Source organism: Hypomesus nipponensis, chromosome 9 (genome assembly GCF_054491055.1).
Source record: "Hypomesus nipponensis isolate SF chromosome 9, ASM5449105v1, whole genome shotgun sequence".
NCBI lineage: Eukaryota > Metazoa > Chordata > Actinopteri > Osmeriformes > Osmeridae > Hypomesus > Hypomesus nipponensis.
In genome coordinates, this window is record NC_140369.1 from 18,708,678 (window position 1) to 18,733,908 (window position 25,231).

The 25,231-nt window shown below is 44.1% G+C and overlaps 2 protein-coding genes and 1 long non-coding RNA gene across 3 annotated transcripts; all 3 read left to right on the plus strand.

Annotated features, from left to right (window-relative positions):
* Positions 1-24: 24 nt before the first annotated feature.
* On the plus strand, positions 25-2,521 carry LOC146273383 (uncharacterized). Its single transcript, XM_084705983.1, has 4 exons — positions 25-141; positions 1,189-1,321; positions 1,634-1,656; positions 2,359-2,521. The coding sequence occupies exons 1-4, from the start codon at positions 25-27 to the stop codon at positions 2,473-2,475; spliced, it is 390 nt and encodes a 129-aa protein (XP_084562109.1). The 3' UTR covers positions 2,476-2,521.
* A 292-nt stretch (positions 2,522-2,813) lies between these two features.
* On the plus strand, positions 2,814-10,718 carry myorg (myogenesis regulating glycosidase). The gene is made up of 3 exons (XM_084706125.1): positions 2,814-2,947; positions 4,908-5,433; positions 6,590-10,718. Exons 2-3 carry the CDS (start codon positions 5,168-5,170, stop codon positions 8,385-8,387), a joined length of 2,064 nt encoding a protein of 687 aa, XP_084562251.1. The 5' UTR covers positions 2,814-2,947; positions 4,908-5,167; the 3' UTR covers positions 8,388-10,718.
* A 10,415-nt stretch (positions 10,719-21,133) lies between these two features.
* On the plus strand, positions 21,134-22,482 carry LOC146273385 (uncharacterized). The gene is made up of 3 exons (XR_014766454.1): positions 21,134-21,364; positions 21,933-22,019; positions 22,226-22,482. It is a non-coding gene; the product is annotated as an uncharacterized LOC146273385 (long non-coding RNA).
* Positions 22,483-25,231: the final 2,749 nt, after the last annotated feature.

The window sequence follows — 25,231 nt, forward strand, 5'->3', positions numbered from 1 at the left end:
GAAGGGGGGTGTTCACAAGATGTGATGGCTCCCCTATTGCTTAGCACGTACACGAAGGAGTTCAACTGTCCTGGCCGAAGAAAACCAGCCCAGCCCAGACCGTCCTCAGCACACCGCCGGAACAACCCTCACCCCAGACCGGTAAGAGCCCCAACACTGTTGTTGCCTGATGACATATTCCGTCCTCAGATGCAAAAAGAAATGTGAGTTCACTGTGTTCTCTATGTACATTTGTTGTTCTGCCTTATGGCTGTCACTGCACAGTACATGTAATGCTTTCAAAAATACTTCCCACTCATTTTTACATACTGTCACTACATTATGGAGATGTAACTTATTCTACTATTTTGATCCAATAGGCATTAGAAAAGCACTTAACATAATCAGTCAGTCAATAAAACAACAACAAACAAACCTCAATTATTTACAGCAGCACATTTTTTCAAATCCAATTTTGCAGCCCAAGCCCTTTAGTGAACAAGAACAAAACACACCCCATTACCTCCATTTTCATTCCCTTCATTACTTCAGGAAAAGGCCAGGTACTCTTATGCTAATTGGAGTTTCATCGTTTGCATACATCTCCACAGGTTGAAAGCCATCTCATTCATTATTTAGCTTTTCTTTCCTCTCCCTCACCGCTGATGGAATTTATCAAGTAAACATGGAAGCTATAACCCACCCAACACCACCAGCACCACCACCACCACCATTCTCTGTCCGCTCAGTTCCTGAGCTTTGGTTGTACATGGGTTGAAAGCATGGTTAGGATCTAGGATGTTTCTTTCAAACATCACGGTAACTCTGTAAGTCTACTCCAGTAGCAGTGAAAGTTCCTTTTTTACCTTCATCATCTCTACAGGCAACAAGAAAAAGCTAAAAGGCAGCTAAAACCATGAACGATATCCTTTCATCTGAAATTCAACGATGAGAGTATCATGCCTCAATTGAAAGCTTGTAATCTTGAACTGGTTTCCCCGCCCATCTTGTCCCTTCCCTCAAGGAAGGAACGGCTCAAATCGACATCAACTACCTTGCTCTCTGCATATTGCTGCCCCTATTCATTTTACACCGGAGTGGGACACAAAAGCCTCAATGCATCACCTTGGCCTCCTTCCATCCATCTTCACCACCCTGGGAGAAAGAGAACAGGTGTCTAATTTCCTCTCTCCTTTCTTATCTACTCAGGACTTCCTCTTACCCAGGAAACTGCAGACAGGCCACAGGTCATCTCGCTCAGTGTTTCAGGCAAACGCAGTTCCTGTGAACATCGGACGGCCCCTTTTCCCTCCCATCCGACACCTCTCCTTCCACAACCAAGGTACTGCTGCAAACTCAAGAACACAAGAAAGTATATTTCTATTAAATGTGGAACCTTCATTTGTTTCACTTTTGTTTATTTAATATATCGCTGCTGTTATTATTTTCTTTACAGAACGTTCAGTGTTGTCAAATATTTAACCCCAACTCATGCACTCTTTTCCCAAACTTATTAGATGATACAGTAGAAATCTAGTAGTTTTTCTTCTCTTTTCTTACATTGACCTACAGCCATGTCTGGATGTATTTCATCCTATTTAGTATAGTCTTGAGTGTGAATGCATTCTTTGTGTGACAACCCTGTCTTGTGCAGGTCCTCCACCAGATGGCAAAAGAGTACGCTCTCTCAGTGCGGCACATGCAGACAAAAGAACGAGGGAGCCATCCAGACTACATTTGCTGCCCTCTGCTGGATGGATGCACAAAGTACAGATGACTGAACCTTCAAGGAGAGACAGCCGAGTGCAACCTCCCTTGAGAAATGCACAGAGGTAGAGCAGTGCACTGGTTTCGTGCTTTTGAAACGTTTCCCTTCTATTTATTATCTGTATGAATTCACTGATTTGACTGGACCAGAATAAGTGAACCCATATGGATCTTGTGAGTTTCCAAAAAAATTGTCTTTCCATCCCTATCAAAGTATTTTCGAAAACAATTTCCGCACATTGAACTGTTTTACGCATTCATGTTACACAAAAGCTTTGAGTTGGTCATTTATCTGAACAGATGTAAAGGCTGTTGTCCATTGTTTACAGTCAGAGGGAGTCCTTCAGATCCTCACAGCAGAGGCCAATCCGGTCAGACTCACAGCAATATCCTGGTGACCTTAGCTCCCGTTTATCATCAGGATCCAGGTGAGAGATTGTGATGTTTGACCTAATGGTAGTGTGAACATCTTTTTTTAAGTCTACATTTTGTTCATGAGAAAACGAACAGACAGATTTATTGTTTTGCTAAAACTGTTTGGTAACACAACTTGTGTGTTTGATTCCCTTGCCACCTATGCAAAATATCCATGTATAGGCTACATCCGTATGAACACTGTTCACGTTCACCTTTCCCAGTGCTGGATACAGCTGTTTTCATGTAGTGAAACCGTACCAGGCTGGATCCTACATCATTCACCCGGAATTTGTTTCTGAGTCTCAACGCTAAAACAACCGATCACAGTGTGTCCTCTTAAATAAAGGAATGTACCTGATTGTTTGAAATGTGAGTTTTGTTGTGAAATACTGTTATGAAACAATAATAATATTTTGGTGGAAGCATATGCCACGTTCTAAAAAAGTATTGTTTAGAATGGAATTTCTAAGAATAGTCGAAACCTTTAGAAGAATCCTGAAGTTTTACATTTAAAATGCGAATCAACAAAACGTTCCTAATTTATTTCTCGACATATGAAATATATATTTTTTTATATTGCATTGGTAGACTTATTTTGCGGTGTGTAATATGGTAAACGTGAACCGGAACATAAACTACATTTCCCATACATCTCTTTAAGGAATCTTGCCTGCATACGCTATGTAACAAGATACCTCTTTATGCGCGTTCTGCGCCCAGCGCAGTCACGAGCCAGCAAAGTTTGTGTATGAGGATAGAAGATTGAAGTTTTGCTGCTCGATCGGTAAGTAAAGCTTATGAAGAAAGCAATTCTTTTTAAGTAACGTTTTAATATTTGTTTTTTTCCACACAAAGGTCAGACTAAACAACCACCGAGTTGAGCATAACATGACTCAACAGAGTTGTGTCCCACATGAACGCGAACCAGTTTAGGCAAATGTTGTTTACCACACTCGAGTTCATGTTGACTTGAAAATATTTATGCAAGTAAAACATTTGGTTATTAAACGATTTCCTTATTGATACTGTATACAGTATCCTTGATTGGTCGCCTGAAATGCGGGTTTGTGTTTAAACGTTAGCGATAGCCAGTGGTATACGTTTACATAAGCTTGATCTCGTGTATGGGGAGAAGCAACTACATAGGTAGGCTATCGCTTCCTTCTATGTCTGAACTTGTTGTGTACAGAAGGGTTATACCCTTGTGTTCTCTTACTGACTCCAATATTCTGCACTGTTATTAAACCAGTTTAGTTTACAGTTTCGACGCTAAGGTAACTTGTCACTCAAGTTACTGTCTGCAGATCGAAGTTTATGCAACCAAGCTGATAACAAATCAACGGATGAGGCAAAGGGCCATTCATGCCCTGATTTGAGCTTTACAAAAGTGCATAGGTCACTGATCATAACAACGAACATTGTGCGTAGCCCAAACATGAAGCATACATTGAGAAAACCAAATAAGTCCCAAAGGGAAGAACCATAAGACCATGTAACAAGTTACAACTAAACAACATGATCCTCAAAAGTGCAAGGGTGTGCCTGTGGAAAAAAAACAGAATCATACAATAAGGTAGCTAATTGAATACTGTGTTATTATCCCAGCCATAACGGATAATGTAAGGACGAAGGCCCAAATAAACAGTTAGAAGCAGCACACCAGCACAAGCAACATTTGTGTGTGAGAGCGACAGCAGAACCTTGGTCCAATTCACCTTCAATCAAATTAATCTCGCTGTGCCTCAATAGCTAACATCAGCCATGCAAATTCCCATAACCCATGTTTGTTTATTTGTATCGGCAAGTACTGTTTGTCAGCAGCGAAAGATAAGTATGTGTGTGTTTGTGTGCATATTTTGAAGAGATGAGTCGGCAAATGGCCTTGTTCTGCTGAGACCAGGCTTGATTATTCCACCTACCCCCTGTAACTGAGTGGGCTTGTTGCTTGGGTTACAAAACTCTCTGAAGTTGCAGGGAAGTACACAAGGGTGCCACATTGGCCATTAGTTTGACTTGGAGGAACAGGGTGTTTTGTATATGTGCAATCTCCTCACTGTTGGCAGAACATCACAACAAAGGGTCCAGATGAGGCCTCAATACTCACTACAGCTCAACTACGAACTATTTGTGTGCACTGCATACAAATTAGTCTGAGACAAGCCAATGTTTGAAATAGGATTGTTGCCATATCAACCTCTTAAAAGCATACTGGGCTTTATTCCATTGCGTCAAGAACCAAGGAAAGCCTACATTTATCCTAAAAACATAACAGAATTTGTTTTTTTATTTTTGAGTCTTTCATCAAAACTAGGCATCCACCCACGTTCAAGTGTTATGAGTTTGCCCAAACTATGATACGTGAGTCATCTCTGTCTCATTGATTGTTATGGCAATTTTGTCTCGCCTGTTGTCTCACCAAGATAGTAAGAGATCTCAGTCTGGTTCACTGCTGAATTTGTCTGTAAATGTTCTAATATGCCATTTTCAAAAGCCTAGGTAGGCTACTATTTAGAACTATAGCACTATCCAACCTTTCGGACATATAGTGCCTTTTAGTGGAGCTGTATTATGCTGAATATTTCTGTTTTGAGATGTTATTTTACAAGAAGCATTTGGTTAATTTATTGTGGTGTCTAAGCAATGACTTAGACTTGTAGTATGTTTGGGGCTGTCACTGTTGTTGAACTGACTTTGCTGTGCAGCCTTAAATCTAAGATCCTGTTATCTTATTTCTTCTCCAACAGGTAAAGAGATGAAACAATTCTGCTAGAGGGCAACATCGCATGAAAGAAGGAAAACAAAGAAGAATTCCTTTCGAACCATCTTCAAGGTCATGCCTCAGAGAAGTGCCAGCATACTGACAAAAGAACTGTGTATCACAGAGCTTTGTGGGTGATCTCTGGGAGCTGCAAAAGTGGGTCTCTCCTGGCTGTACCCCAAGGATTTACATCATTTAACGGATTGTTGAAAGCTTACTTTATTGGTCGACTCAACAAAAGCTGTCATGTACCAAGTGGTACCAGGAGGTGCAGGGGGCACTATTACCAATGTTACCCCCATTAAGCAGAAACTGACCCGGGAAACTCGTCCACTAGTGGTAGCTGGGGTACTTGGTGTGGTGCTGGTGATTGCTGCTGTGACCTCTTGGTGTTACTACATTGCCTCCCTGCGCAAGGCTGAGCTGTTGAAGACTGAGTTGCTGGATCTTAACAAGGATGGCTACATCATCCGCAACCAGGCAGGATCTATCGTCTTCAAAATGGCCTTCAAGTATGTACTGTAGGCTTCTTTCTGGAATTGAGCTTAATGAGTTCACAAACGTTCTAGGTCCATTTATGTATTGTATTTTTCGGAAATAAAACTGCGGCTTGTACCCCGATTTTTCAGTTTTCTTGTGGTTGTACGGCTTCTATTTCGAAGCGGCGTATAGCCCGGCTTTAGAACAAAAAAGTGGCTTTGTCCCAAGATCTCTACAGGCCATGCAGCTAATTTCAAGGCTAATCACTGGATCGGGGGCTTATTGAAAGAGGAATTATTTACTGTGTCATCTCAGTTACACTACCGGGGCTTGGAAATACAGTGACTTGCTAAAGTAGGCAGATGGCTAGTAGAACATAACATTTCATAATAATTTCAGTAAATCAAAACTGCTGCAAGTTGTTGTTGTTATATACAGCTAGTAAACCAACGTTAGCATCTCTAACGACATTGACTAATTGAACTTTGGTAGGCTATCCTCAGGATTTGCAAGCTAGCTAAACTTATACTTTAATTAAAATAATTTTGTAGACATAACAATGGATTTTGCCACGCATGGACATACTAACCACAACCGAAGTGTCAGGGGAGTCAGGTGGCTGAGCGGTTAGGGAATCAGGCTAGTAATCAGAAGGTTGCCAGTTCAATTCCCAGCTGTGCCAAATGACGGTGTGTCCTTGGGCAAGGCACTTCACCCTACTTGCCTCGGTGGGAATGTCCCTGTACTACTGTAAGTCGCTCTGGATAAGAGTGTCTGCTAAATGACTAAATGTAAATGTGTTCCGGCATGCCATAAGATGGCCTATGGCCTTCTGCCTGGTATCATTGTTCCTGCATAAAGTGCGGCATGTATTTCAGTGCGGGTTATAGAAAATGCGGCTTGTTTTCTGAAAAAAACGGTAATCATAATTCAACTCGCATTCAGCCAGATCCTTTAAGTTGGTGTTTTATGAATGACCATAATGCAATTTAACATTATACAACAGAAGGTTCAGTCCTGAACCTTCTGTTGTATAATGTTAAATTGCATTATAGTCATTCATATATGGTCATTTCTGACGTAATTACAGCTTTTGATGTTACCTTAAAGGTAAACTTTGTGGTAAATGTACAATTCAAATGTATCAGAATTCAACGTAACTATTATTTTCTTAATGTTTAATTGTAGGTCTGGGACCCTGGATCTGGACTCATGTACCAAAGAAGGGGAGATTCTAAGATGTGGGCGCACAATTGATGGTAAACTCATTTTCTTCATCCAAACGGTACGTCCCAAAGACACAGTCCAATGCTACCGTGTGCGTTGGGAAGAACTGGTTCCTGATCGACCTGTGGAGCATGCAATGACTTACAACGATTCCCATTGGTATGGTGGTGCCGAAACAGCCAAACAGCATTGGCCTATCTCTATTGAAGGGCAACAGGCTCCAAAGCCTTTTGTCACCAGTGACATCTACTCCAATCGAAATGACTTTGGTGGGATCTTGGAGCGCTACTGGCTGTCTTCCAATGCAACAGCCATTAAGATCAACGACTCTGTGCCCTTTCACCTCGGCTGGAATGAAACGGAGAAGACCATGTACTTCCAGGCCCGTTACCATGACAGTCCATACAAGCCAATCCCAGGGCCGGGGGAGACGCAGTTTGCCGAACTCAGTTATAGAGTTTGTGTAGGATCAGATGTTACTTCCATCCACAAGTACATGGTGCGCAGATACTTCACCAAGCCTAACAAGGTACCTTCCAAAGCCATGTTTCGCCATCCAATCTGGTCCACATGGGCACTCCATAAGAAAGACATTGACCAAGAGAAACTGTTGATGTACGCTGCCAACATCAACAAGCATGGCTTTAATTGTAGCCACCTGGAGTTGGATGACAGATACACCAACCGCTACGGCGAATATGAGTTTGACACAACCAAGTTCCCGAATGCCTCAGCAATGTTTCAGAAGCTGAAAGCGGATGGTTTTCTAGTCTCCCTATGGACGCACCCCTTCGTCAACTATGAATCCGACAACTTCCACACCTGTGTGGAAAAGGGACTTTTTGTCCGAGAGCCTACCGGCCTATTGCCAGCTTTGGTTCGATGGTGGAATGGTATTGGTGGCATCCTGGATTTCACTAATCCGGACGCCCGTGATTGGTTTGCGTCCCACTTGCGGTCCCTCCGCTCCAAATATGGGGTGTCATCCTTTAAACTGGATGCTGGTGAGACAAACTACTTGCCGTGGAAGTTCAGTACGAGGATTCCCCTTCGTGACCCAAGCACTTTCACACGACGATACACAGAAATGGCAATTCCCTACAACGAGCGTGCTGAACTCCGCATCGGCTATCAATCCCAGAACATCTCTTGCTTCTTCAGGCCCATCGACAGGGACTCGGTTTGGGGCTATGAGCTAGGTCTCAAATCCCTTATTCCTACAGTCCTCACCATTAGCATTCTTGGTTACCAGTTCATCCTACCGGACATGATTGGCGGGAATGCTTACCTAAACCGCACAGAGGGAGGGCAACGTTTGCCAGACCGTGAACTCTACATTCGCTGGCTGGAGCTGGCCGCGTTCATGCCCTCCATGCAGTTCTCGATCCCCCCCTGGGAGTATGATAGGGAGGTGGTGGAGATTGCCCGGAAGTACACGGCTCTCCACGAGAGCCTCGTGGCCCCGCGCGTTTTGGAATTGGCTGGAGAGGTGCTGGACACGGGGGACCCCATCATACGTCCCCTGTGGTGGATCGCCACCGGGGACGAGAACGCTTACAAGATTGATTCTCAGTTCCTGATAGGGGACGACCTCATGGTAGCTCCAGTCCTTGAGCCTGGGAAGCAGGAGCGGGACATCTACCTCCCTGCTGGGCGTTGGCGTAGCTACAAGGGAGAGCGCTTTGATATTAAAGAGCCTCTGCACCTTACAGACTATCCCGTGGATCTCGACGAAATTGCTTACTTTGTCTGGGTTTAAGGAGGTGTACTTCGTAGAGGAAACGGTTGTCCGTCTCCACTAAAACGTATTAGACAACACGCTTATTGGAGAGGTTTAATGCACACCTCGGCAAGAACTGTGGTAATAGCAAAGTCTCTCTCTGAGGTATGAAGGTCAGAGGAAGGATTTTGTAGAGAATAGAGAAAACAAAAATAACAGGGCCAACACGTGTTACCATATCAGGATTCCTGACTCCAGTACTCGTTTCCACCCAGTGCCTAGAAGGCTGCTGCTCAGCCTACAGAATGTGTTTTAGGCCTGACTACTGGTAGCAACTGTTCTAAAAAGGACTGTCCTTGATACATTATTTATTACAGTAGGTACACATTAATGACTACAAAGATAGAATGTATGAGCAGATAATAAGGCAACAGGTGATCTTTTAATTGTGATCAACATAAGCACAGGAAATCCTTGGTTTATCACACAACACAACAACAGTATGCGTGACTCAAAATCAATATTAACAATAAAAAAGCATGTTAGATTTGCTGAAGGACAAAACCAATCATTTGATTGTGAGGTGATAATGTTTTCCATGCATGTGCCATAAATGTCAGCCTTGTTATATGGTGTTGTAGTAGGTAATAAGCTAAATGGGAAACACATTTTATTTGAACACCATACCTAATAATATGATATCCCCTCATCACAAGTAGTAATTGTCCTCCAATAGGTCCAATTCAGAAGACTTTTTGGTGGTACCAGCATTTTTTTTGAAATACAGATACAAAAGTTATCATATTCGGTTAATAAAGCTTTTATAATAACAGAAGTGTACAATACGTGATAAAAGGGATGATGAATACTGTGAATTGTGAACATTGATTGTTTTGTATTTTTGCTTTGCTAATTTGCATTTGACTTGAGTCTATACTTAGCATTCATGCTTGGCGATGGCTTTTGAAGACCTATTTTTATATTATATTTTAATGAAGGCCTCAATGTGTACCTCCACAGGCCTAGCTTTTGTAAGTTTGGGATTTGCTAAGGCGTGGTACTTAATGGTCTCATGTCTGAAGTAATTCTTCTTGACATGGCTTATTCATAGCAGATATGGGCTGAAGAGAGGACATATGATATGAGTTTGCTGACCTTGTGATCTTTTGATACAGTAAAAACAAAAACAACAGTATGCTGACAAAGGCTTAAGCTTTTGTTTTTCCACATGAATGGACTTTTCCTACTGGTGAGAAGCCACACAATGTTATTTGATAAACACAGCCATAAACTGTAATGAGTGCAAAAGCATAACCAGAATGCAGGGGAATCCGTTTATTTTACTGATGAAGCCAATACAAGGAAAATATATTACTTTGTTTTGGAAGATCAAAAAAGACTAACTATAGACTTGATAATTTTACTTGGGGATCTAGAATGTTGATTTACTTGTGCAGCCTACGGTGCAGCCATACCACCATATACTGTAAACGCAAGCTAAAGGTTGTTGTGAAATGTAATAACCTTGTATGCATTCAGGTGGTTGAGGAGATCATGCTTCTTCATGAGATTGTGTTGATAGTGACACTTCTTTGAATGAAAGGAGTCGGAGGACTGTTTTTATTATTTTGTCAAAAGCCTAAAACACAAATATCAGGGAAAGTGTGTATGTATCTTCGGCCAAATGTTTTACAATAGTTGTTATACAATAGCTCATCTTAAATAGGTTTTGAGTGTTCATTTCTTCATTGTATAATCCAACCAAGCTCATGTCGATATGCTGAAAGTGTGTAGATATTTTAGTATTTTGTCGGAATAGCAGATTTCATGTACAATATGTCTCATTGAGCAATGGAGGAAGTGTACTCTCTAAAAATGAAACAGTAACTATGGTTACTGGTTTATTGTTAAGGGAAGTTACTTAAAAATGTGATTTTAACTGAATTGAATAAGACCCTACTGCAATGTTCCTATATTTTTCCTTTCAGCATTATTTTCATTCCTAAAAGTAATGCTTGTTTGCCATTTAGATTTGTTCACCACTAGATTTGTAAAGCATCGGCAGAATGTTTTTAATAGCCTTTACTAAACCTTTGGTAAGAAATTGACCTTTGGGCCACTTTACTTGGCATGTCTTGTAGCTATGGATACAAAACTATTGACAAAATGTCAACAGCAGCTCTTCTAATATGCAGCAACTATTCAAGGTGTAAGGGTTAGTGGGGGGATATAATGTAGTGGTAAATGGTTGATTGTCTGATGAACAACATGCATCCACTGTTATTCGCTGTCCAAGCCCTCTGTACCCTAAAGGGAAACCGTTACCCATTGCAAAGAAATAACAATAAATCTGCGTGCTATTGCCAACCATTTCTGTTGTGGACGTCTCTTTGCATTGCTGTTATTGTCAAAGAGTTCATGGTGAGAAAAGGATTCAAGGTAAAGGTTTTCATTACTTATCTCTCAAAAGAGATGATTGTAAACATCAACAGCAGCCCTTCCCTATATATTCGAGTTTGTGACAGAAAGTTTTTCAAAGCTTTACTTACTTGCTGAACTGACATGGAGAGTTCATGAGATGCCTCTGAACTTCAGCTCGACCAGATGCTCTCTGACCACAATCAACAGTCTTCTCACCTCCCTGCAACCTTGTCCGAATTAGCAATTTGAGAAAGCAAATTTATCTAGGGACACACTGTTGAATGAAACCCGCCTTAGGGAGAGAACTTCTGGCCTTTTGGGTGCTCGGCTCATCATTGGGTGATGATGGCAAAGTGATGAGGCAATACAACAGGTTACATGGAGGCTGCCCCGATCAATAAATCATTTGCTAGCCCGGGGCACAGGGGCAAGGGAGCATGTGATCAAGCTAGATGGCTAGGGTGACCACAACACTGAGCAAATGAAAGTGATAATCCTCTTGATAAATTAGAGAACAGAGAAAAGGTATTGTTGGCGAGGCCAAAGAGCGTTCACCATTCATGGTGGCGGGGGGGATCCTTTTCCAACTGATGACCGGGATGAATTCTTTGCAGCCAGCACTGCACGCAATCATGCCGGAGAGCTGCTCCACTCTGTCTGTCAATGACTTCTCTCTCTCGCTAACATTGATCTGGACTCACTGGGGGAGACATGCATGCATCGATTAGCTGTCTGTGCGTTCCAAGGAATCAATGCCGTTTCTAAGTTTGCTTTGTACAATAATATTGTTTTTCCCAGTTCATCTTTTTAATTGTATGGATGATAGACAGGCTATATTATTTCTAAATAAGGGGGGAAGGGTAAATGTACCTTAAACAGGGTCTTTGTGTCGTGTATCCAGTTTTAAAATGAGGGCAATAGTATTCTGAGCAATGTAATATTGTGTTTTTCAGCTTTAGGGCTGTTGTTAAGTAGTTGCTAAAGCTCAATGTTTCTGTGTTTACAGATCGTTCCATAGCCCAGTACATGATTCAAGGGTAATTATAAATGAAACAATAGCAGATTTCTTAACAAGCCATACTGTACAACAATGGCATGCTTAACACAATCACCCACAGTCCAAATAGTCAATATTATCTTACATTATAGCCATCTTCAGTGTTAAAAAAAAAAGATAAAGGCCCCAACATGTTTCGGTGACTCTGCATGTGCTGCTCTAGGGTACCACCGGAGTGCAGTGTAGAATCATGGCTGGAGTCTGGCTTCAGCCAGACACCGTGGACCAAGGTCCAGATGTGACAAGCCGAGCAAACCCCCTCCCCCCCCCCCAAAAAAAACACAACCAAACAAAAAAGAAAAACAGCAAAAACTGGAACACACACACATTCATACACACACCAAGCAGCTCGGAGGACACAAACCTGGCAGAGCCCCCTACCCACCCTCCCCCCACCTGTGTGCCCACCTGTGTGCCCATCTGCGGAGGAGCGGCGCCAGTTGTTCTGGTCGTGTGCCAGTGTGTCTCAAGTACCAACCCAGAGACCTCCACACCCCCCTTTTTGGGTGGCTGTCTTTCTGACTGGATTTCATGGCTTATGCCCCTCGGCGCCCGGCTTCACATGGCAAGCTGTGGATGTATCCCGCTCCAGAAAACGGCCTGTAAAAGTGATAACAATGTTCCAAGTACTGTTTTTTGTCTGGGAGTTAGGTTGTGGTCATTCCAACCATGTCAGATCTGTGTCCTTTTGCTTTCAAATCAGGAATGCAAAATTCATAGACCGTTCAAATGATGACTGACATATTATGTGAATACAATTTGGCTCGAAACTGACGACGTTTTGGCTTGGTATCATTTCATCTTCATTTGCACTTTAATGTTGTGAAACTCAATTACTGTCAAGGATTGTAATTTAGACCACATTAAACATCAGTGGCTCATACCAAAGATTTATCTATAACATATTCTAACAAAAGTGTGTATGAAACAGAGGGAACATTGCGTACATTTCTGGCCTGAAACCCATTGATTAGCTCGCAGCAGGGTCTGGAAAGTCAGTCGAGCTGCGAAGTCCGCCCTAATTCATGATAAACAGACCACTAATTTATCACTGATACGATAAGTGGAATAATTTTTCTTGAGCCCTCCTAGCTCACTAATATCTAAGTCACGCAGACTATCATTTCTAATCCCGGACTAAAGAGCCAAGTTAACGAGGCGTACACTCCCCTCTTTTCTCTTCCCGTGAAAAGCTCACTCCTTAGTTAATCTCAATCAAGATCTTAACTTAGAGCTCCAACTCTGTGAGTAATAGTAAAAAGGCCTTTGCAGAGATCAGTCGACCAAAGGGAGTTGTAGGTGGCTCCATACACAGTATAGCCCTGTTCATATTTATTGGTATATGAGGTATGACTTGGGGCCTAAGGATCCATCTTGTTCGCTTCATTTATAGCAAGACCCCCTGCACTGATATGAAAAGGCAGATAATGTATTACATCGATAATGAAGATTATCGACACAGTAGGCCAATCAGAATGATGGAATCGCTGCTGTAATGTTCAGATTAGTGCTGACTACTTATGTTTGCTCTCAGGACCAGATATTCATGAGGGATGATTTTGATGGCTCTTGACCTATTTTCTGTGAATCAGTCAATCATGAGTGACACACAAAGTATGCATGTGATTGAACACATTTTACGAATTCACATTGCGGCATGTTCAGTTAATGATAATTCATTCTATAAAAATAAAAAAAACTTGTATTTTATGTATTTTAACATTAGTACAATAGTCCATGTGTGCAAAGCATGCATGTTGGTTAAGAACCAACTGAAAATTACATATGAATGAGTCATATTTGTGAAATATCTGGTTATTACATTGAAGGTGGTTATGAATCCTCACATCAAGGCTGGCCATGTATGAAAGGCAAACTGGTTAACAATGACCATTTACAAGTCAAAAGGAACCACCATTTGAGAGTTATAAAATGATAAGGGAGATAAAGGTTTAAAATGTGTCAAAGCTAGCTTGGGTACCTTTGATTTCATGTGAGGAGTGGTGTTTTGTGAAAACTCTCGGGGGAAATAAAGAACCTGTGGCCGCCGTTGTCGGGGGTTTTGAGGCGGGAGCGCTTAAATCCTTAACCCAAGGTTCTCACGCAGCGACTGGAGTGACCTCACATCTGGCGCTGCTGCTTTCCGTCTGAGGGGAATACATTCGTCCTCGCCAGGTAACAAATGAACCTGACACTCTGGAGACTGTCGGGCCCTCGCATCTGTTTATCTTTTTCACCCCCCTGCCTGTCTCTCTGCAGCACCAGACTGTCAAGCCCCACTCTCCAACCCCCCCTTTTTCCATTCCGTGTAATGCCTATGGCCTCCGTGGATTTAAGGTGATGCCTTTTGGGCTCGGTCGTGTTTGCAGAAAAAGTTGGACTGTCTACGGCGTCCGTGTCTTCCAAAGTCAGCTTTGCATGGCAGTTTGAGCTTTGATTTGGTGGGGGGGGGGGGGGGGCGGGGGGTGGGGAGGGGGAGGGGTGGGGAGGGGGCTAAAACCGGTTGAAGAAAGATGAGAGAAACTGAGAAAGAAACAAAAATGTGTGAAGAGGGTTATGAAAAGGAGGAGTTGCTTTGGTTGATAAAGGATGCGCAATCGCCCGACGGTGCCGAGGTTGGGGGTGGCAAGAGGTGGGACAAGGCTGTCTGTCTCCGAGGGGAAAAGGGAGTATAATTGAAACATTGGATTGCTGCTAGGGGGCGTGCTTCGGTGGTGATTGATGCCGTTTTGGAATACCCCTGGCCTCTTGGGGTGCAGGGGTGGCTTACCTGGGGGATGAACGAGGGGTGGTGTGTGTATGCATGTGCGTCGGGTTGGGCGAAAGGAGGAGAAGGTGCTTAGGTGGCTTATCTAGGTTTGTGAGGAAAAATTGGTGCCATCCATCACGCGCAGCGTTTAACAAGCGGCAAACGCCGGGTGCTGCCCAACAAAGGATTCTTATTTAAGGCGGTGAACCGTCTAACACGTGAGGTGCGGGGGGACTGGCGAGGGTCTATCAATCAGCCAGTCAGCTCCGTTATTTAACAAGCAAGGGGCATGGACCCCGAGGGCGACTCTCCATATTCCGGCCTGTTGGGCTCGCCGTCGTCCTCCCTTGGAAGGAGGGGAAAAAAGGAGTTTGGAGAGGAGTGTGAAGGGAGGCAGACAGACAGGGATGGAGGGTAATAGGGGAAGGGGGAGCGGAGGAACACGAGGGAGAGATGCGTCAGGGCTTTGGTGGACGGCTTCCACCGGCGCTGCCGCTCTTCATCTTGCCCGACGCAAGGACCTGGAACTGTGGCTTGATGGGATTTTTTCCCCGCCCTGTGGCCTCCACACTTTCTATCCAACCCCCCCCCCCCACCCCCCACTGGAGACCTGCGGGGCGGCACAGCGGCTGGATTCTCGGTGACACGCCGACACGGTGTACAAAAACCCGGGCAGCGCCGCAGTCCGTCTCGCAGATTTGGAACTCGCTGCTCTGTGCTCAGTGGACGGGTGCACACCGAGGAGCACTTCTTCCCCCTGTAGGGGACACGCCACTGATCTGAGGTCTGCTGTGTGCTCAATGGAGGGGCGCAACGCCCCCAGCGTGGCAGCTCCCGTCCAATCACCAATTCTCTGAGAGACTGAAGTAGAACCGGGACCTAAGTATTCTGCAACCCTAATGATGTGGAGAGAGGGAAGGGGGAGGGGGGGGGTGGAGGGGGGGGGGGGGGAGGGTGCCCAGCCTGTGCAGAGAAGAAAACTGGGATGGAGAGGGAGAGAAAAAGCCATGCCTGTGGAGATGGATAGTTCATGTTCTTCTTCTCCCAGCTTGACCGAAACCTCCCTCCCTCTCTCTGTCAAACAATTCAAAGTTGCTCAATGGTGTTTTTGTTTTCGAATTTATACTTTACTTACACACTCAAAATAGCTGTATCACTTCCTACTAACACACCAGATGCTATGTTGGAGGGTATGTGCCGGATAGTAGTAAATAAACAGACCCAGATCCAATAAACTGCATAATTCACATCCAGAAAAACTTTATAAAGCACATTTAGATTTAGGCCGAGAGACCCAAAATTCATTGCCTACGTTTTGCAGGTTCATGAATGTATTCAGAGGAGAAGGATGCTTCTTTTGTGAATGTAAATACCATCACCCTGCCAAGTTTGCCTTCACGGAAAGTGCATCTTCCCAGCTACCAGTAGTCCTGCAGCCTGGAAGCATAATTCACTGTGAAGCCCAGGATCAAGGTCTGCTTTCAATCCCCTTTAGCACGATACCCCTTTCATCCCCAGGACTAAAGACTATTCCATTTCTCCTTCTATTTATTTATCATATGGATTTTTTACCATCCTGTGCTCCAATAAAACACCGCCCACATAGACACCGAGGAGTAAACAGCATTGGAAGTGGAGGGGGGGGGGGGGGGAGGGGGGACAGAGAGTGGCTGGGCCCGCTCAGACACCCAATCAATTCTGATCAATGTTTTATCACGGCAACACGCTCCTTTTCCCCAACCCGGAGAGAAGAGACGAGAGAAGTCGACGAGCTGTTCCTCTTGTGGGAGGAGTACACTCCACTGTCGCCTGTCACGTTCGACGCCTCTCACGTGCGAGCAGGACGAGCATTGGAATCATCATGACCCGCCCGCCCGTGATAGATGTCGTGCTATAATCCTGTACATCCATAAAAACCGCAGTTGAAACAAATCAATACTTACAAGCATAATTGTATCCTATTTTAACCATGCTCGTGGTCGAGGGAGCTCCACGTGGCACGCTGCCCTTTTTCTGGCCACACTGGGCTACACTTACAGGCCATTGTCCATTTGGTAGCTTACTTCTTTACCAACGCTAACGCTAACCCTCTTAGCATATCTAAAATGACTGCCCATTTGAGCATCGGCAGTTATCTGAAAGCATGCCGCAGTCCACACACTGCCAGTTTTCAAATCGAAAAATGCCATTTTGGGCATCATCGCTGGAATGAACATATGTTGCTAGGCATAACCCTCTCCACAACCTCTTTGCATACATGTCGGTCTTTCCCCTTGATCTTCTGTCTTTTCTACTGAGACTCGATAGTCGAAAACAAATGAGAAGAAGTTCAGACCAACTAGAATGGCTTTTCTCCCAAACTGGCTGAGCCCAGCCAGACAAACCCATTAGCATAGTCTGTTCTCTCTAGACGCCTCTAAATTTAACGGATGCGGCCCAGTAGTGGGCGAGGTGGGCAGACGGTCGACTGAATAAATAAACAGAAACCGTCTGAGGGTGACACAGGGGCCCCCACCTGCCCGCCATCAATCAATATTACAGCATTTCTCAGGCAGGCCAATTGCCCTTTTATGGGCATGTGAAATGATCAAACATCTGTTCATAACCATGCCTCATATAGATGCTCCGTACATACAATATCGAAGTCTAAATGATGATGTCAGTGGACGGTGTTTGGTTTTGAAACCTTGTTGCCGACATTACAATGCAGAGTTTCATTTTCTGCATTTAGGGATGCATGACATTATGCAGTTACAACATGGTGCTATCCGGTTTTTATCTCTGTGGCCCTGAGACAGTAATACCTCTCTCCACTGGTCTACCTCTATCTCTCACTACAGCCAGATGGAGTACCATTTTAGAACATGTACTTTACACATGATGGCACTGAGAATAGTACCATTCCATTCTGGTGATGGCATGTTCTGTGCTTGACTCTGTTCTGTCCTGACACTCACGATGTTATTCCGTGGCAAACCTTCGTCTGTGCATCCAAACAAAGTGTCTAACTAGAGAGCTCTGGAAGAGGAGTATGATTAGAGCTGGGAATTTCAAAACCCCTGAGCTGTATTCCAAATTGAGCTCCTGTTAATAGGCGGATTGTCCCTCCTCCCGACCCACCACACACACACACACACACACACACACTCACTTGCGCACTAACATACACACACACACACACGCAGACACACATGGATACACATTCTTTCATTCCTTTTCCCTCGTGCTCCTTACACACAAAAACACACTTTCATTTGGTTTCGCTCACGACTACACGCACACACACACACACACACACAAACCCAAGCCCCTGCTGCTACCCCTGTCTGTGATGGGGCAAAGCCGATGGTTCCTCTTCTTTACCGTTGTCTTGGAAGCAGGCTCCCAACGCACTTCATTAGGCATCCTCTGGTACTTAAGCATGGATCTCATAAACAACAGCAACCAAGCGCACCAGCAGTGCCCAGGAGGGGAGCTGTCTAAGGGCCCTCCAAAATGTCTGGATCAATATGCCTAAACAGGAAGCATGCATTCTTGATTAGATGTTTGTGCCTCGTTTCCCCTCGGTTCTCCTATTGTCTCAACGCCACAAAAGAGTTGTGTTGTTTTTCCTTGTACTTACGATTGTTCTCAATCCTCTGGATGGTTCTGTTGTGGAGCTAAGTGACGGGTGTAGCCTTATTTAATGTTGAGGCGACGCTTCGGAATCTCAAGTACAGACGCGCGACACAGCGACTGAACACGTTTACGGTGCTGGTGGCCAAAATAGATGAGGGTGGAGGCCATCAGCACGTTCAGAGAGTTGAGGGAAACCATTCCAGGTGTTTCAAGGTTAATGGCAGTGTGAAGCAAAATGGATTCCATGTCAGAGGTGGTCTGACGGGTGATTTGACTTGAGTGAATACGGGCCATCAATCTCTAGCTGGCCTCTTTGACTCTTATCCCCCAGTGTTGGCAGCTAAGGGGCAACAGGTGCTAGGATGCTGTGACCTGCCCAGGTCCCTGGACAGCACTGCCGCTTTTCCACTTAATCCTCAACTTTATTCGGATTGTTCTAATAAAGATAACTTCTAACAGTCAAAGGTATCCCAGACCCGGTAAAGAGTGCTTTTTTCTGGATACTTTGCTGGTTAAAAGTTAAAAGTTGTATGTTTGAAGATCAAGCCTTTGGGTGTGGATGCATGGACATTGCTATGTTGCAAATGTTATAAAAACATTGTATTCTATGTTAGTCTTCAAAAGCTCTTCAAAAGCTACATATATGGAAAAAAAACTGAAGCCTACACCAACTTTTGTGTCAAATGTATTTCACCAGTTCAAGTTGTTACAAAACAGCTATGATTTTAACCCTGGTCTTTAGTACACCTTCTTGTAGTAGAGTTCAAAACTTTTGAAGATTTGCTGAACAGCTGATATGTGGAATATTTGAGCATAGTCCAAACATTTTCATCTAAACTTCAAAGTTTACAAGAAAACAGCCACTTTGCTAGCTCATCCTCGCTACCGTCTTTCTTGAAGATGGATTCAAATCGTCATCCTGACTCAAACAGTAGATAATGGGTCTCACGCCGAGTATAGTAGTGTGTCAGATTCTCTATTTAATGACACAATAGATTTCTCTCTGTCCTCAGTTGCTCCTTGTGCCCTTTGCTCTGACTCCAATCAATCACAACTGTTTAATGGGAGAGATAACAACACAACCTTCCTCCTGCATCTTCCCAATGCATTTAAATTCACCTTAATCAATAAAACCATGTTGACTGTGGGAGCCAAGCGACTCCAGCGCACCTTAATCAAACATGCTATCTCTTGTACTTGAAAAGTGCTGGGTCACATGTAAGATAAAGTGGCTTCAATTTCACATTGTCACAGGGAATTTCAATTGGGTTGATAACGGTTGTGTAATTAAAAGTAGCTATGGGTCAACTTAGCCAGTATTCTCCTTGGAATGTTTCTTTAATTGCACGTGCAGTATACAGTAAGTCATTACATTTGACCATTTCAGTCCAGCTGAATAATTAATTTATTTGCCAAGTAGCGCTTCTGGCAGATCTTCACATAGTTTCTAAGTCTGGGATGCAGACCTGGTTCCAAACTACAAAGATACATATTTTACATTTTTGTGCATTTCTGTGCATAATTGATGTTGTATGGCATACTGTAACCTGTGGACAATCCCTGAATATTCTCCTATGGCGTGCAAAAGCAACAGTTAGTATTTTGTTAGTATCAAAACACGTTTCTTGACACAGATTTGAAATGAAAAGGCAAAAAATGAGTTCTCTGTGACATTGTACCTTCTGACTCAACCAACACTGAACATTTTAGGGAGTGCTGGTACTGTAGTTTATTGATGGGCCTTAACCTTGTAAAATGTTTTGTTGTACGTGTGTGTTTATGCGCGTACAAACACCAATTATATTAAGTAGGATTCAAACAGTCAACTTCCCCCAACCTTCTTTCTGCAAAGTGTGTCAGGTTAGAAGAATTGGGTGTTTAGTTGTGTGCGTTCGTGTGTGTATGTGTACGTGGCGCATGTGTGATTGCCCCTCTTGTCTGAGCCTAAGCAGAATCCCTGGAGGGCTGTGCCTCTTGTTTAAACCTGACACAAACTCCCTGTCACAATGCTCAGGGCGACCACGCTTATAGGCACAAAAGCAAATATTTCCTTTTCCGATCACAACCAATCCCTTCAAACCATCCCCTCCCACTTGTGACAACCACTGCCCGCCCCCCCCCCCCCCCCGCCTTCCAAATCGCACTCCCTCCAACACACCTCTACCTCCCGACTGAACCCTCCCCACCACTGCAAGCAAGCCATTTGTCACAAAGTAATTATAGAATTATCGATCGGCAAGCAATTAACGCTTTTTTCACTTTTTTTATCCCCCCTCACCACCACCGCCGCCCCCCCCCCCCATCCTCCTCCACCTCCTTCCCTCCCCCTTCCCATCTTTTAATTTGCAGTCAGAGCAAGAAGAAGAAAAGGGAGGGGGGGGGGGGTCTTTTTCTTCTTCTTTTGGACTAACACATTTAATCCCCTTGGCATTTCCTTATGTCCCTCAGATTAATGGAGGGACAGAGACAAAGGTGTTTTTTCCTTCCTTCCTGTGTTCTCCTCCATGCCGGGCAGTGTGGAGCTGTCGGCCAGGGGAAGGAGGGGACCTACATCCATGCGTCCTTAGTACAGAAAAAGCCAGTTACCGTGCTTTGGTTTCAACCTAAACTTAACCCCATTTGAATTGAACCTTACCCTCTATCTAATTGTGTCTACCGGGAATGTTTTATGGAGCAATTGAAAATTACGTTTCCCAGGCACATGCATTTAAATCCGGTGAATAGCCAATGAACAGACTGATACAATCTAGTGATTTTAGTTTGGTTTGGGTTATGCAAACAAATGTGCAGTTCCTAATTCAAATGGCAGTTGAATTCTGAACTGGAACTTCAGCAGCTTCTGATTATTTTGGTCTCCCTTCCGCTCTCTCCCATCCTACAGATGCCAGTGTTAGTGGCCCAGATGGACAAGCAGAAAGACCAGCCCGAGCCTCGGAAAAACGCAAGACGACCAGATGTCAAAAAATGGGATCGATGTCATGGAACGTCACCTTGATAACATATGGCCACTGCTGGGGAAGTTGATTTCCCTTCTGGCGAGTTATATAACTCATCCTTTTCACAGTTTTCATATTCTTTCAGTGTGTTTTGTCTCTCCTGTCTGTATAGACGCAGACGCACAAAAGGCCCCGCTCACGCGTCTGAGCTGCTCTGTAAATGGATTAGACTGAGGTGGGTTTCTCACTTTGAGGGAAGAAACAATATCAGACCAATATTGCAATACTATCATTTGTTCGTAAATATGTGTGCGTTCTGTTGAGAAAGCGTGCCATTCTAAATGGCTGTTGTTGGCTGGTATGGCGTTGAGATGGGTGAAGGACCGATCAGTTGATTTACAGAGCTATTGAAATAGATCACACCGATGCTAACGGTATAGGTGATATTGAGCGAAAAGATGATTATGATAGTTACAGCACTTACTGAAAATATGACAGTGATTGATTCTCAGGCAGGAAAAAATTGGGTTTGGTCTAAAAAAGTTCCACTCAGAGACAGATACACAGACACACACACACACACACACATTCACATACTAAAAGATCAAAAAAGGCAACACTGGTGTGGATGCTATCCCTTTGTCAGCCATTTAGAGAACAATTTGAGACCTCGGAGACTCCCTCCCCATCCTCTGAGTATCGTTAATCAATATTTTGCTGCAGGATGTTATGCAAGCACACATACAGCAATAGAGATTCATGAAAGACGTGGCCCTATTGACCAGTTTTTCCCTACCCTCCAGCGATTCTCATTTTCTCTGAGACAAAGTTGGGACCCAGGGAGAAACAAGGTTTCAGCCCTGTGGTCAAATCCACGGATGCTCTGTCAGGTAGGAAGTGATACAAACATTGTTAAAAGGTGTGAAAAAAAAAAAACTTTGACAGGCCCTTCAATGGGGATCTTGTTGGCTGTTTGTCGTTTACCTTTTCAGCCTTGCTTGGCTTGGAGGGCATTATTTCATGGTTTTGAATGTATTGTGCCTGGAGACAAAGTACTTAGATTTGATGGTGAGGTTGCTTTGTATTTCATTTTTAGTGGCTTTGTGGCCTTGGACTATCGCCCAGAGACTGGAAGGCTAAGAGGCCCAACCACAAGGAAGTTGCACCAGCCTCTTTAAAGATGTGACCCAATGCCTGTCTGCTTTGCCCTTGGTAACAAAAAAAAGCTGCATGGCCCTTTTTTTTAACAATTACTTGCAACAGAATAGTTCCAGTGGATTTCAAGTCAAAACGTCTGAATACGTTTCGCATATCTTTTTAAGTTCATGACGTGTGACAGTTGTTCATATCTTTCTAACCTGTGTATCTGAGGTCGAGATGTGGCCATACATTAAAGTCGAAATGGACAAAATCTTGACAATGATTGGAGACTTCAACCGCCATCAACTCTCAACTAGATGGTGGACTGTGACCAGAGCAACAGGCACTTAGCCTGAACAGGAAGCAGGGGGAGGTTGGCGTAGCGACGAGCGCTTGGTGGTGGCACCGAGAGGGGGTGAAAGGGAACTGACCTGGCAGACGGGAGGGTCGCCACAGCGGTGGTCTTGTTCCCAGTCGGACCAGGACCTGTGAGCGCTGGGCGGACACCCCTCATCAGTCTCCGTCGCCTCCCCCACACTCCCCTTCCAAGTCCTCATTTTCTACATGATTAGGCCGCCACCTGTCCTTCGGCTGGCCCCTTGGCCTCCTGGCAGCCCCCGCAACACGACGCCATTTAGCACGCCAAGTTTCTCGCCGAGTCACTCGTCAACTCAATATGGACAACTGGAGAAGCAAAAAAAATCTCTTTCCAAAGGAAAGATTTATTGGTTTGGCGGTCGTTAATTCACATGTATCCGCGTCCAATCATGGCCGTAGCAAGTGAAGTGTGCAATCCACTTTTCTTTTGAATATGTGCCCCTCACTTTATGATGTGGCTTGAAAGGAGAGAGGGAGGAGGGAAGGGATCAGAAATAGCAGAGAGAGCCTGAGCCAGGTTCTCAGGAGGGCACGTTTGTTGGGAGATGGCAGCGTGACTGGTGACATGATGTTCTGCAAACCGTCATTGTAATAAAACACCAATATATTTTGGAATGTATTAACTGCTTATTAAGGTTTGTCATAACACTTTCAAGTTGTGCTGTGGGGAAATTGCATCCCGCAAAACCTCCCATGTCTTTTTCTCCATACTGTCCATAACGCAGTCAATATTGTTATCTTATGCCTCATCAATAGGTCCTTTAAAGGTACTATAGATAAAACATAATTTTTTTTCTTAAACGTTTTGTCCTCTATGATCATGTTGGGCAAGCTATTGAGGCCCTCTGAGAGTTGTTTAGCAACACAAACTGCTCAATGCTAGTGCACTGTCAATTTCTAGTTTGGAACGGCTCGCTACTCTCCACGCAGTTAGGTTCCAGAAATCATGTTTGAGCCCATCGCCTTTGGCGAGGCGAGCTTTTCACCTCGGCTTATTTTGTGAAACCACTGTCAATGAAACTCAATCTGGAAAGCACAGAAGTTTAGACAAGAATTCGGGGCGCTTTTTCTCTTTTTCTCTGAATTTATTTTAAAATGTACCTATTGCAGCTTTACATTAATAGACCATCACTGTTTTTAGTTACTTGTTAGTACTGCAAAATTAGTATTGTAAACAGACAGACAGACAGACAGACAGACAGACGTAAAGACAGACAGATAGACAGACAGACAGACAGATATTTCCTTGGGAAGATTACATTGTTACAGCTGTGTATCAACAACAGTTGAACACAAATGACAGCATATGCAAATTGTACCCAGCACTGTTTTGAAACCATCTATACCCAAAGAATGAAGGACAAGTAGCACAATCAGGACAAGTACTACACACGCAGGGAAATGAAAGCCATTACACGCCCCATGGACCTGTTTATAGTTTTGTCTGTGAGGCAAGTTGTGGAAAGAATATCTTATTTGTCATCAGAGAATAAGTAAAAGGCTATTTGAAATCAGATTTGTGACTGATCTTTCACAACCTCCATTTTAAGTCAACTTGCTGGCAAGAATGTAGTTTTCCTATGTGCCAACGGAGGGCGATGTTGACTACAGAATAACCGTGTGTCTGGCTGTGCCTTGAATGTCGCTGGAATGAAATAGAGCATTATACAGCTCACCTGCTGCAGCAGATGAATCAACAGATTACAGCCGAATGCGTTTCAGCTTACGGCTGTGGTCAAGGTCGGCACATGCATAAATGACTCATAGCCTGCGCAGTTTTCTGTCCCAAGGAGGAGCCTGGCTAAAGACAGGTGGGACAGAATTATTGGTGAACACTGGCAGTCTTTCAGAGTTGGAGGGGAAAGTCAAACTCCAAACAGCAAACCTCGACGAGTCAACATGAGAGAACGCCTATGAATTGAAGCCCTCGGTGAATTAGTCGTGATAAAGTGATATTAATCAAATGCTGGCGAGGTTACATTCGAAAAGGACATCAAAGACGAGCATTAGAAGCGATGCTGGAGGAGGGGGGTTCTAAAATAGAGCGATGAGATGGACTGAGATAGATCGGATAATAACTCTCACATCCCCATCTCACCCCCATCATCCCCCAAGTCCTCCATGCTTCTAAGTTCATGCCATGGAAATTGGATGGCACGTCAAAGGCATTCCGGCCAACGTGTGCCGATGACAGCTAGATTTGTACCGTTGCGTCCCCTGAATACATTTTCCACCTGTTTGAGTCTGTCGTCCGATACAAAGTGACGCGCCGCGACACACCGTATTATCCCTCCATATTTTAGCCCCCGCCGGTGGCGTTTATGCTCTGTCAGAGCGAGGGGGACTGGCCTTGACCTCCGTCGGCTGCGCCACTGACGCTGGTGGCTTTGGACAGCCAGGAGAGTGTGTGGTGTGTGTGTGTGTGTGCGGAGTATGAGAGTGGGAGGCTGCGGTGTGTGGCAGGGGGAAAAAAAACAACCTCTTTCTTCCCTGGAAATGCAGATGAGCCCTGTTGATTTATCATGGAACTCTGCGTAATAATTTCATGGCTGGCTTCTATTTTCTTCCCTTCTCTGTAAATCCT

Excerpts from the sequence above, each read along its gene's own strand:
- myorg (XM_084706125.1), top strand. The coding sequence starts at position 5,168 with ATGTACCAAGTGGTACCAGGAGGTGCAGGGGGCACTATTACCAATGTT. Across the intron at positions 5,434-6,589 it reads GTCTTCAAAATGGCCTTCAA|GTCTGGGACCCTGGATCTGG; the intron begins GTATGTACTGTA and ends GTTTAATTGTAG.
- LOC146273383 (XM_084705983.1), top strand. The coding sequence starts at position 25 with ATGGCTCCCCTATTGCTTAGCACGTACACGAAGGAGTTCAACTGTCCT. Across the intron at positions 142-1,188 it reads ACAACCCTCACCCCAGACCG|GACTTCCTCTTACCCAGGAA; the intron begins GTAAGAGCCCCA and ends TTATCTACTCAG. Across the intron at positions 1,322-1,633 it reads CCTCTCCTTCCACAACCAAG|GTCCTCCACCAGATGGCAAA; the intron begins GTACTGCTGCAA and ends TGTCTTGTGCAG.